Here is a 13,903-nt window from a genome sequence, read left to right as displayed (position 1 = left end):
CGTGTTGAAACGAACCAAGTGTTTGAACTTGTTCGTATATTCAGAAATAGACATCCCGCCTTGGACCAGTTGAAGAAACTCCACCTCTTTTGCAAACCGGACGCTATCAGGAAAATATTCTTCGTAGAATTTACTCCTAAACACTTCCCAAGTAATAGGAGTTTGAGCGTCTGTCAAGAGAGCTTTCACGCTCGTCCACCAGTGGTTCGCCTCACCAGTCAACAAATACTCAGCGTACGCCAACCTGTTCGCATCTGGGCAGCGTTTGGCGTTGAAAATTCTCTCAATATCTCCCAGCCACTGATCAGCCTCATCAGGGAGGCACTTCCCACTGAACTTAGCTGGGTGATGCTGTAGGAAGCTCTCCAAACTCCACTCGGCAGCAGGTTGAGCAGCGTTTGAAGAAGATGCTCCAGGCGCACCTCTAGTTGCAGCCAAGATTTCCATCAACTGCCTTTGCGTGTTTTCAGAATTGACACGCGAGGCCTCCAAACCTTGCATAGCAGCTTGGTTTTGCTGCATCAGGGTGGCGTTTTGCTCCAGCAACGTGGTGTTCTGTTGATGCAGTCGTTCAACTACGGTTTCCAACAACCTAGTGTTGCTGGACGTATCGGACTCATTCGGTTGGGGAGGAGGAGGAAGTCTAGGCGCCATTAGTTCTCTGGATCAGAGAAAAACAAGCGTTAGTAAAGTTCGAGAGTTAAAACAATAACTCATTAACACATAATAAGCACACAGCAAAAACGTAGTGCACTCATAGCCTACAGTGCTCCTTAAAAGAACAAAACTGCTCTGATACCACTAATGTAACATCCCAAAATACAGTAATTACCATAAATCAGAATTAATTACAATTAACAGTAATCACAAACAGTCTTTACATTAAACTCAGCGTTTAAAAGCCGAACGGCTTGAATACGAAAGAACGTACGCTCAAAATACAATCAGAGATGGTTAAGACGAACGTCCTTACAAAATAATTGGCCGAACGTTCATACTATACTAACACGCACAGTACTATTCTAACGAGCCCTCTAAGGCTCGGCCTTTACTTCAACCTCCACCAGGTTAGCTTCATCCAAATTTTCTTCTTCCAGCACTTGCTCAAGGGACGTACCATCATCTGCTCACATCCACAACGGATGATCATTGCAATTGACAAGACGGAGGTACATGGACAGTAGACAACACAATGGAAATGCAAGGGTAAGCTTATAATATTTAATTTATACAATCAACACATACATTTACATTTCAAAACACACATACAGCATGTGGTTCATCAAATAATAATCATAGAAAAATGTAATATAAGACAGACCGTCCGGACTGTATGAACCGTGTAGCTACAGGCGTCCTTGCACCCGAGTGATGTAGTAACTGGGATACCCTCAACAGCTGCCACTCGAGGTTAATCCTTCGCCCCTGCTAAGTGAGGGATACGAAAGACCTCCTGCCATTCCCACATATGACTACTCCCTTCTACGTGAAGATGAGCATCACGGAATATCAGGATGGACCAAGCCAGCATTAGCATGCCCACAGTCATACTTTACAAAACTCAATAATCAATCATATCTGAGACGTTCCTCCTTGGAACGCTCGTTAAAATCCATTTCCAATAATTCGTTCATAATCTCATTCGCCCATATTAAACGGTTCTCATATTCACATTTTCATTCTGTGTTCCACTCTCTTAAATTCATTAACGTTCATCACTTAATCAATAGAGACTATCGTTACAGTACTCCTACATCCTCGTTTCTGAACAAAAGAAACGAACCATTTATCCACTTAATACGTTTCAACACTAAAAATTTTGAAGGTACTGATCTTAGAAGATATGGATGATACTTAGAAAGATTTTAAGTATAAAGACTCCAGGTAGAATCCAAAGGATACAACCAGTAAGAAAATATTTAGATAAACAACCAAATATGATTAAATTCAGAAGACAACACTGCCAGTCAAAGAACGAACGTTAAATAACAATTTGGACGAACGCCAGTTACGTTCGCATTCAGAATTCAATAATAAGGACGAGCGTTCAGTTATAAAACCGAACCCTCCTTTAACGAACGCTGGGTCAATGACCGAGCATAAATCCGAACGAACGCTTGGTATAAACCGAGCGCTATCTAGGACGAACGCTTCGGTATAAGACCGAGCGCCCATTTGGGACTAACGTTTAATAAAATGACGAACGCTCTGTAAAATGAACGTTCGACACAAAGTCGAATGACATCAAGGACGAACGCTCGACTTAAGGCCGAACGTCATTGAGGACGAACGCTCGACTTAAGGCCGAACGTCACGTATTTATAAAGTTTCAAATATTTATCTATACTGAGCTGAACCGAACGCTCATTCACAAAAATTGGGGACGCTCGTTCTCGAGCAGAATTCCTTCCAAATGAAGGAATTCCAAATCTAAGTTATTTTGTTGAACCCCGAACGGTCTATGACCGTACCGGGACGAGCGTCACTTATCAGAGGGAAGATTAAAATTCCAGATTTCTCAAGTTTAACAGAACTTTCCAGATTTCAAATTTATAACTTTATAACTTTCATTCCAGATTTAATTCATCACTAACATCATTCTCATACAGATTTCAACATTTTAATCATTCCAACTCTACCATAATCATACTCCATTCATACGTAATCAAATCATCATGCATTTCAAACCACCAACAATATATACAATCCACGCAAACAGTGATCGTTCATGACAGATAATTCAAAATCAGAAAGCCAGATTCCATAACAGTGGTCAATCATACAGCTCAAACATCATGCAGTTCATACATGCACAATAACAGTGATCATCCATACAACTCAAACCTTACATTTTTCATTCATACAACTCAGATTACACAATATGCAGTATAAATTAAACACATAAGTTTCCCTTACCCGGATTAGAATTCAAGCTTGTCCTAGAAGTAAAAATGGCTTTGTCCAACTAAGCTTTCCTCACGTTCTTGACTCTTCCAAACAAAAATCTAACCATGGAACACAGAACACTTAGAATACATGCTTGCATGTATGAAAAACTCTATTTTTCCAGAAACCTAAGGACGAACTACAGTAAGGAGACTTACCAGGTTGGATTTAATTTCTGTTCGGTCCAAAATGAAGATCACAACTGGACGAACACTCCTACGGTGCTGAAATCGTGATTGGAGAAGAGATATAAGTTTTTACAGTAAAAAGGAAGTTCACTGGTTCAAGAGAGAAGTTGGAGAATATGAAAGGGTGAATTTCAGAGGTTGAAGATGAGTTCGTGTAAGTGAAAGTGTGTTTTCGAAAAGTCTGATTTTGTTAAACTAACGTTAAATTGGAAGAACGTGTCACAGGTTGCCACATGCACACCAAACTCTGATTTGGAATTCTCTCCCGTGACACGTGGTGTGCTTGCATGCAAAGATTGGTGCATTTTTAATGTAGCAGAGAAATGATGGTGGCTTAAATTTTCGTGCACAGCAGAGGTGAAAATCAGAATTGGGAGTGGGTTTTAAATGGCTGGGAATGAGGTGGCAAGCATTAAGGGTGAGGTGTCAGGATCAACTTAAGCTAATTATTACGGATCTCACACATTCTTATAACAACATTGTATAAAATGTCATAATCAGATAAACAAGTGGATACATCATCATCCAATGTGTCTTATGACGAATCTACCTCAAGAATAATTTTTTCATAGTCATCCTGAAAAATAAAAATAAAATTCAATTGTAAATGTCGCATATTAATGCATTATTACACATTCTAAATATTATAAATTGCCAATAATTTAAATCCTCTAAAATTTAAATTAATTGTGACATAGGTATAATAAATATTTATATAAAAGTATAAAGTGCTATAAATATCATCTAACTTACGGCAATCTTACGGCAAGCTCTAATTGGAATTCTTATAAGTCTTTTGAAAAATATCTTATCACTAGTGCAATAAAAGAATACGACAACGGTTATTTTTAACAATTAACAGTGATTCGTGAATCAAGACATATTCAGACGAGATAAAAAAAAGAGTTTTTGGTCTCGATTAATAATTGAAGCAAACAAGTTGATAATTTAGCTTCGATTATAAAAAAGTCAAAGCAATAAATCGAAAAAAAAAATTCCTTATGACAATGGTTCTATAAACAACCACTACCATAGACCCTATCAAATTTTAAATAATTATTTAAAATTTGATAGGGTGTATGACCTCAGTTGCTTTTGGAACTGTAGTCAAAATCCTTTTATGTTTTGATTATTATAGGTCAATTGCTGTCATAGATTCAATTTTATTTAAAGTATTTTTTTTAATATAAAGGTCTATTGCCTCGGTTGGAGTCAGAACTTAAATCATAGACATTTTTTGCCTCGATTCTTACCACAATGGTTGCTTAAAAGTATGAGTTTTTTTAAGATGATTTTGTTTCTATAACATCCTACATCACAAAAATAGACCTTGCATATGAAATAAAGTATGTACAACACAAAAATATAAACCATAATATATTTTTCAATAAAAAACATAATTATAACCATAAATCAACTCAATGTACAAATTATAATATGCTATTGTACAAATTATTATATCCTAACACTTATCTACTATTGTACAAATAGTACATATTTTGCCAGAGCTTTTCGTGTGTAATAAATTGACTTAAAGGGAATTGAAAGAGGAGTCTTGAATCTCTATACAAAACACAGCTATTTTAATTAGTGTACATGATTTTCAAACGATGGAGAAAAAAAATTGATTAAATATAAATATATATTACTATTTTTCAACCACTTGTAATATAGACATCAATAGTGGTTGTCATCCAATTCATTACATAATAATCACACTTATATGAGCTGATTTGTCTATTATCCTACAATATATCATCATAATTATAAATAATTAAGGAGGATCACTTCAATAAAAAAATTATAAGTATGAACCAAAATACTCAACCTTGAGGGTCAATCATCCAAACTTTTTAGCATTAGCAGTTGATTTCGCTGACAAACATTGTTGTGTGGTTTTGTTCAACATTTTGGTCTCAATTCTTTGTAAAATTGAGGTATAGAACCTTTATGACATCGGTTCTTAATCAACCGTTGCATAAAACTTGAAAAAATTAAATATTTAAAATTTAAAGTGACAATTTTCAAGGGAATGTCAATTTCGTAACAAGAGTTACAGGGTCTATGACTTCAGTTCTTCTAACAACCGAGACCATAGGTCTAGTCTAAAAAGGTGTTAGCTGAAAAGTCAATTTTGTAAGGGGATTTGCATGGTTTATGGCATTATTTCTATAAATAACCAAGGTCATAGATCATGTTTAAAAAGGTGTCAGCTAAAAAGTCATTTTTGCATAGGGATTTGCATTGTTTATGACTTCGATTTTTCGAATAACAGAGGTCATAAACTCTTTTAAGCTTTCATTCTTTTTGAACTGAAACTTATATGTTTGTTAAATTTTCGAAAATGTCACCACGTCTTATTATGTATTAAGTATGTTATAAGCTCATTTCTTATACTAGTGCAAGTTAGAGTGAATTTCACATTTTATTTCTAAAAGGTATAAAAAAAAGAGACAATTGTGTTTGCAATTGAAATAAATAAAAAAAAAGGTAAATTCTATTACATATTCATTCAATTAAAATATTCTAGTGTAAGCATTGATCCTCTTGTAACAAACACTTACAAGAATTTAATTATAAGCATTCACCTTTGTTTTTGTCTTAGTAATCTTGGTTGCTCCATTTTCTTGTAAATGCTTTCTCACAAGGAATCTAACACCCCAACAACACCGTATTGAATTCTATGCATAATATTTGAAAAAGCTTTACAGACTTTATATGTTCTTCATAAACTTGTATTTTTATGATAATAATAAGGCTTAATAGCACTGATGGTCCCAATTTTTGTCAGCTTTGTTCAAAATGCACTAGTGGAAAAACAACGTATAACGTCACACGTTTAATCTAACCACTAAATAACCAACGTTAAAAATGACAGGTGACAATTTTGTAAATAAATGTAATTATTAAACGTCGTTTAGAATTATAATTCGACGTAAGACGATATAAAACGTCGAATGCCTCAGCGTTAGACGTCAAAAGGCCAATGAATTCAATAAAAATTTTAGCGGGAGATTGAAAATTCATTCACTTTATCTTAGCGCGTGAGAGCCTCTTCTTTGCTCAAACTTTTCTCAAACGAAGTTTGACGACCATCACATGTAATCTTTCTTTCATTTGATACAAATGCATGTTAATTAACTACTTTGTGTATGATTTTCGTTTGTTTTCACCGATTATTTTTGTGTTCTTGTCCTTCATAGGCGCATTTTGCTTTCTCTCTCACTGGTGGCAACACTTTATTCCGATGAACCCACCTATTAAAGGTTAGTTTTCGTTTTCGTTTTGAAGAACTTATTTGCTAAACTTGTTTGTTGTTTTTTTTTTGAATTTGTTTGTTGTTGTTTGGTTGAACTTGTTTGGTTGAACTTGTTTGTTGTTGTTTGATTGAGCTTGTTTTTTGTTTGATTGAACTTGTTTGTTGTTTGTTATTGTTATTTGGTTTTATCCTATATTACCGTTCATAGTTATGCTTTTCAGGTTTCGTAGAGTTGTTAAAAAGGACTACAATTAATTAAAAAAATAAAAAAAATTGATTAACGTCGTATATGTTCAAAATTTGACGTTAAATTAACGTTGTATATTGACAAAATTCGACTTTAAATTAACCTCGAATTTTTTAAATTCGACGTCAATTTAACGTCTCCCGATATGACGTCGTTGTTGAATTCGACGTGAAAGGCCAAAAATATTCAACGTTGTACGCTGTTTTTGTACTAGTGATGGCCTTATTTTTTAAAAATGTTCAATGTAGTACTAAAGGTTGTAATTCGTGTTCAATTTAGTCATTTTCGCAAACGCCATTTAAATCGTTAACGACACATCACCAATTAGTGAATTACATAACAATTATTGGCTGACGTGGCTAGGACCAGAATTGACTAAGGATGATCACGCTAATAAGGGCTTGACATGTGGCAACCCCTTTTTTTCACCCAAAAATTAGGGTTTCAGATTTGCATGTGCAGATTAAGGAAAAGCTTGCTCCACTACCGTCACGCGAGAATAGTGTTTCTCCTTCACGACGCATGGGGTGAACTTTGTGATAGTTGATTTGCTTCTAGGTTTTTATCCTGCAGGTGAATGAAGAAGGTGTGGTGTAGAAGCTTGCGGAAAGACGTTGGTGCGATTTGGGTTTTGCTCACGAGAGGTTGATGATGATGTTGCTGGCTCTTCACCGTTGCGACGCGAATCGCGCTTCTGGTTTGAAGTAGATTTTTGGTTCTGTAGGTTTTGATCTTCTATGTTTCAGATTGGTGGTGGCTAGTGGAGAACGAAGAAGCTTCACGATGTTGCTCAAAGGCGCGAGGAACTCGCGATTCGGTTTCGCGATGCTTGTGGTGGAGCGTTTGGAATAGCGGCGCGACCATCTGGTTAGGGTTTCGATATGTCTAATGATGGAGGTGTAAAGATGGTGGCTGGTCGTGAGCATGACGGCGGAGGTTAGGGTTAGGTGATGGCTAGGGTTTCTGTGTAGGGGAAAATTATAGTTTCTTGAGGTAGGAGATGATGATGACACGTTAAGGGTGATGTGTCACTGATTGCACAGTTGGACATTTTGGCCGTTAACGATTTAAATGGCGTTTGCGAAAAAGACTAAATTTAACACAAATTACGACCTTTAGGACTACATTGAACATTTTAAAAAAATAGGTCATTTTGAACAAACACTAGTAAAAAAATCGCGTACAACGTCGAATATTTTGGATTTTTAACGAATAATTCGCGAACGACGTCATATTAGGAGACGTTAAATTGACGTCGAATTTTTTTAATTCAATGTTAAATTAACGTCGAATTTTGTAAATATACAACATTAAATTAAAGTCGAATTTTATTAATATACGACGTTAATCAATTTTTTTTTAATTAATTGTGATCCTTTTTTACAACTCTACGAGACCTAAAACTATGAAAGTAGTATCAACAACAAACAACAATAACCAACAACAAATAAGTTCTTCAAAACGAAAACAAAAATTAACCTTCAAAAGGTGAGTTTGTCGGAATAAAGTGTCGTCACCGGTGACAGAGAAAGCAAAATGTACCTATGAAGATCAAAAGCACGAAAATAATCGGTCAAAACAAACGAAAATCATAAATGAAATGCATTTGTATCAAATGAAAGAAAGATTATAGGTGATGGTCGTCAAACTTGGTTCGAGAAAAGTTTGAGAAGAGAAGAGGGTATCGCGCACTAAGATAAAGTGAATGAATTTTCAATCTCCCGCTCAAATTTTTATTGAATTCACCAATCTTTTGACGTCTAACAGCTGGGGCATTTGACGTTTTATATCCTTTTTACGTTGAATTACAATTTTAAACGACGTTTAATAATTGTATTTATTTACAAAAATGCAACCGATCATTTTTAAAGTTGACTATTGAGTGGTTAGACATTAAACACGACGCTATTTTTGTAGTAAACCTAACAATAATGTGAAGTTAAATTACCTTAAATAAACTGAAATAGGTTTTCATAAAAGTATAATAATTTTTTATGATTCTAGTTGTCAGTTTCTTTGGTTCCAAGTGTTAATTTGAGTTTAATTTAAGAATAGAAAGAAGGATTATGAACAATAAAAAAAAATACTCACCAATTTATTGTGTTAAAGTTTATAATATTATGTTTTTTTTTATATAATTTGTAATTTATTAGTATCGAATCTCTAATTCATGTCGAATATAAATTAACAAGATAAATAATATATTAAAATTCTCACAACTTATTTTAAGATTTTGAGTTTTGTTGGTGCTCATTCTTCCAAGTTTTCTTCATAAGAACTTAACCTCTTTAACCATAATTAAAAAATAGGAGTTAAAATGATGTAATGTTTTAAAAGAAAAACATAAAAATACTTATGATAATATATTTATTATATTTATTTGGTTTTGTCTTTTTAATTTTCTAATTAATGATTTATTTTTCTTTGTGTTAATGATGATGTGACAATTGGCATGTCATGTTGTAAACAAGAAGGCACGTGGCATTATATCTCAATAATGTCACATCATATTTATCATGGTATCACTTAATAAGTAATAGGAATAATTCTGTATTATAGAGACAATAAATAACAAAAAAATTTGACGGACCAAACGATAAAACATGTTGCAAGAACCACGGGAGATATTGAATCTTTTAATTTAAATAAACAACAATTTTGAAGTCATATTTAATTAAATTTTTTATAAATTATAAAATATTAAATTAAATCAAATTGAAACGTTTAAAAAATAAAATACACTAAACTAGTCTCTACAAATTCACAAATGTTTGCTGCACTTATATGTTGAATAATATTGACTACCAAGCGGATAGGTCAAATGTTACCTAAAATTATTTCATATAATGTCAACTTATATTAAAATAATATGCAGAAAAAATTAAATTTTCAATAATAGAAAAATGTTCTATTGAACAACCAAAACTGGTTCAACATTTAATTATTGCAATAAACGAAATTAAAATTTGCAAATATGAAAGATAAATAATTAAATGTTCTGTAAAAAATAACAGCATAGAATTTGAATAAATAAAAGAAAAGGAAGCAAAAGTCAAATATGATATAGTATAATTAACAAATAACAATCCTGAAACCGATGGATCTCAGTTTATACAAAATAAAATGCTTTTAAGTTTCAAAGAGACCATGGTCCACAAAAACTTAGGTATTTACATCCATTGTAAAATACAAAAATTTAATAGGGTATAAAATTTTGGATCCTTTGAGACATAATACTCAACGGGGTTGTATTTTTATTCTTATAAAAAAAATCAAATTTTAGATTTTGCTTCTAAGTTTAGAACTAATAATTTTTTTTTATTCTTTTAAAATTGTTAGTGTAGGTGGCTTTGAAAATACCCAAATATATTTATATAATAAAATGTAGGTTTTATTTCATAAATATTAATAAAAATATTTATTATTATCCTTTCATTTCATTGGTGTATGTAAGAAGTAATTCAATAGAGTCTAATTAATTACTGGGTATTATTTATGAGAAAGAAATATTAGTTAAAGTTGTAGATGGACAGATACAAAGGTAAGAAAAATATTAATTATATTTTTAATTTGTATGTTATTCTCTTAAATGAACAGCTAAACAAAAGATGATATGAGCCTGAATTATCAACTTGTACAACTCATATCTTCCCTTTTTCTTCCCCAAGTGGTAAGTTATTTAAGAAATATTTTATTGCAAAATCTCTGTAATAATTCAATGTAGATGAAATTAATTACGAAAGTTTTATGCAAAGACAACAACTCAGATGGCCCTGATTTGGTATTGAGAAATACTTTCCCTATATTCAATCTTGTTACCTCTTCAATTTTTTTATATAAACAGCACACATCAAGAATGGGAAAGCTACACAAACATAGCAATTCAGAACTCCATTCTTGTTCTTTTCTGCTCATTCTCATGGCTAGAAAGAAGGTCGACCTTACTTTCATAACCAAAACCTCAAAGAGGAAGGCTACCTTCAAGAAAAGGAAAAATGGTTCAAATCATTTCTTTCTCTTTCTTTCATCTTAACCTTGCTTTTATAATTACCCTTCTATGATGCATGTTTTTCCTTTTAATATGAAATCTACTTTTTCTAACCTTTCTTTCTCTTATATATGTTTTTCTCAACACAGGTTTGATCAAAAAGATCGGTGAAATCAGCATCCTCTGTGGGATTCAAGCCTGTGCTATAATCTACACACCAGATGAACCTGAACAGCCAGAGGTTTGGCCCTCTGAGGAGGGAGTTGAAAGTGCTATCACCAGGTTCAGGAGTGTTTCTGAACTGGAGCAAAGCAAGAAAATGTTCTGTCAGGAAAGCTTCTTGAGGCAAAGGATCGTCAAGGTCCAAGAACAGTTGAAGAAAGTGAGGAATGAGAATCGGAAGAAAGAGATTAACCATCTCATTTCTCAATACATCACTGTTGGGAACAACCTTGAGACTGCCAACATCATTGATCTCAATGATATCTCATTCTTGGCTGATCAATGCTTGGAGGACATTACAAAGAAAATCGCTGCTCGCAAAGCCCAGATGGGAACACAAGTTCCTGAAAATAATGGTGGAGAAACTGTGACTCGCCATGGAGAACAAGCACGGGTGAATCATGTCCAAGTCCAAGGGCCTTACACTGATGTTGATGCCATGCAGAATCTGAACTGGTCTGCTGATATCATCAATGCTGCTGCTCCCAATGAGATGTTATCATTGGATGATGTTAATGTCCAAAGTGGTTGGCTTAACCAATACATCCCTTGAAAAACCGTACCTGTTCTTGTTCTTTCCGGCAAGCTTTCTAGGGTTTCTCTTGTTTCAACTGTTCCATGTTTCGTTTTCATTTTGTTCTAGGTTTTCTTTCATGTTTGTCGTTGTTTTGAGAACTCAGTTATCTATCAAATTATGCAGCAATTCTCAGTAGTTCAATTATCATGCTTTCAAGGATTAACATCCACATCTATATCTTTACAAATGAGAGGCGGTTTATATATTTAATTACTTATTTATTTCATTAACACGGTTCTCCCCACAAAATTAACTTGCGTAAACGCGTTTATTTTGGTTAATTTTTCTAATTGCTTTAAATTAATTAAAATCTGTTCAACACCCATCAAAGAGTCACGCTTGCTCAAGAGTCCACTGTAAATAATTAATATGAATAATGTTACAATAGCGTGATCCATCTCACAGAGCAGAAATGAACTATTTCAATTTTTGCAATAACTTCTTACATTAATTATAGTGATAATCACTTCGCTTCAATTTGCTAGTGTTCAATAACATGTGGATAAGTAGAACGAGAGTTCAGAAGGCAAATAGACTATAGACTATTATTGTTATTTTAAGATTTACTCTACAGTTATAAAATCGTAGTATATTAGACTATAGGGGAAATTAAGGTTTTTAAACTAAGGTTGTAATCATAGACTACTATTATTTATAAATTATTATTCTTCTAATATCTATAATATATTATTGCAGTTCTCCCAATAATCATAGTTTATTATTATTTATAAATTACGATTCTCTTAATAGTGTATATATATATATATATATATATATATATATATATATATATATATATATATATATATATATATATATATATATTTTAATATTTGATTTGTTTTAGTTTCTCTGCTCTTCTTAATCAAACAATTTGAACAAAGATAAAACTAGAACCAAAAACAGTGCATTTCGAAACTAGAGACAGCGAACAATTACATATATCATTCACTACCTTGAAGAATAATTACAATTGTCAATTACAAAAAGAAATTTACAAAGGCATCTAGCTCACTGTGTTATACAATTCTATAAAATAGGTTGTCCGAGTATTTCTAATGTAGTTCATTAACTTAGAATCTACTTGTTGAGCCTTATTGAAATTACTAACAAAATAGATAAAAAAAAAATCTTTCTTAAACACATTAAATTAGGTGAAGAGAAAAATGTAAACCTCAGAACGTACGGAACATATTTAAATAAAAATGTGAGTAACACCAATACGAGTAGCAATACAATCATGCAAAAGGATAGCAACAATGTGACTCATCACTACAACACAAAATTGACTTTCAAACTCGCACAATATGCTTCGGTTTATACAAAACCGAAGCCTATTAAAAGGCGGTGTCATTTTTGTAATTTTGGGGAACTTATATGTCTCGGTTTAGCAGGAACCGGAGCGTAAACAATATACTAACTCGGTTGTACGTGGAACCGAGGCGTATAAGATGAATTTTTTGAGACAACCGAGGCGTATAAGCGATTTATGCTTGGGTTATTGTTGGAACCGAGGTGTATAAGTGCTCTACAGTGACAAAATCCCTTAACTTTCATTCTCACTTTCTTGTTCAGAATCGTAAAACACCATCTTCTCCCCTCGCGGCCTTCAATAGAAAAACCCTTTTCTTCTTCTTCCTCGCATTGTTCGGGTTTTTCGTCGGGAAAGAAGCATTTTTCCTCTCCATTCATTGCCGCCGCCGTTCTTGTTCTTCGTCTTCGTCGCGCGCTGTTCATTGCTGCCACCACGGGTTGCTGCTATCGCGCCTTGCATGTCCCGCCACTACCGCCACCTGCGCGCCGTTCATTGTTGCCACCACGTGTTACCGTTGTCGCCCTATTGCCCTTGTCGCACCATTGCCCCTGTCAAGCCATTGCCGCCACCTGCGCGTCGTTCATTGCCGCCACCGCCGCTGCCCGGTCACACTCCCAGGTTTGTCTTTACATCAATGAAGATGCTTATTACATCAATGATAATCTCTAACATTCTTATGATTAAAAAGCCTAACATTCTAAATATCATCAAACATGCCCCAATCATCAGTTATTTTCTAGAATTTCAAAATAAAAAAGTCTTTTTGTAGTAAAATTCTTGATCCTTGATATGGATATAGATAGAAAAATGATGAGAAACACTTGAGCCATGTGGGAAAGATACTGTGAAAAGAGAAGAAGGGACACAGTGAGAAAATGGGAACTGTGATATGAATCACACATGGCAGTGACTAATAGACACAAACACTCTTCTCTGCTTCTATTTGTATTCACTATGTATTCATAGTGTTTCTCTTGTATCTGAAAAGCTTTGTCAAATTTGCTATTACTTTCTCTTCTTGATGCTAAAAGGATTGATAAGCCGAACTGCAGGAGAAGCATTCTTCTGTTAGGTATTTATAAATAAGACTTTTTTCTCTTAGTAATAAGAAATTGAGAAATTAGAAGATTCAGTGTATAGATCCCTTTATTTTGGAAAGAT

At 33.7% G+C, this 13,903-nt stretch overlaps 1 protein-coding gene across 1 annotated transcript; it reads left to right on the top strand.

The window, feature by feature from the left end:
* The first annotated feature begins 10,517 nt into the window (after positions 1 to 10,517).
* Positions 10,518 to 11,568, top strand: LOC148198715 (agamous-like MADS-box protein AGL80). The gene is made up of 2 exons (XM_088114926.1): positions 10,518 to 10,638; positions 10,778 to 11,568. The coding sequence occupies exons 1-2, from the start codon at positions 10,560 to 10,562 to the stop codon at positions 11,401 to 11,403; spliced, it is 705 nt and encodes a 234-aa protein (XP_087971052.1). The 5' UTR covers positions 10,518 to 10,559; the 3' UTR covers positions 11,404 to 11,568.
* The last annotated feature ends 2,335 nt before the right edge of the window (positions 11,569 to 13,903 follow it).

This window comes from Vigna umbellata, chromosome 5, assembly GCF_029865625.1.
Source record: "Vigna umbellata cultivar VRB3 chromosome 5, Vumbellata_1.0, whole genome shotgun sequence".
Taxonomy (NCBI): Eukaryota; Viridiplantae; Streptophyta; class Magnoliopsida; order Fabales; family Fabaceae; genus Vigna; species Vigna umbellata.
This window is presented reverse-complemented; position numbering and strand designations above follow the sequence as displayed.

What these genes read in the sequence shown, in the direction of transcription:
- LOC148198715 (XM_088114926.1), top strand. Translation starts at nt 10,560, where the DNA reads ATGGCTAGAAAGAAGGTCGACCTTACTTTCATAACCAAAACCTCAAAG. An exon ending in CTTCAAGAAAAGGAAAAATG is followed by an intron (nt 10,639 to 10,777) that starts GTTCAAATCATT and finishes TTCTCAACACAG; the next exon opens with GTTTGATCAAAAAGATCGGT.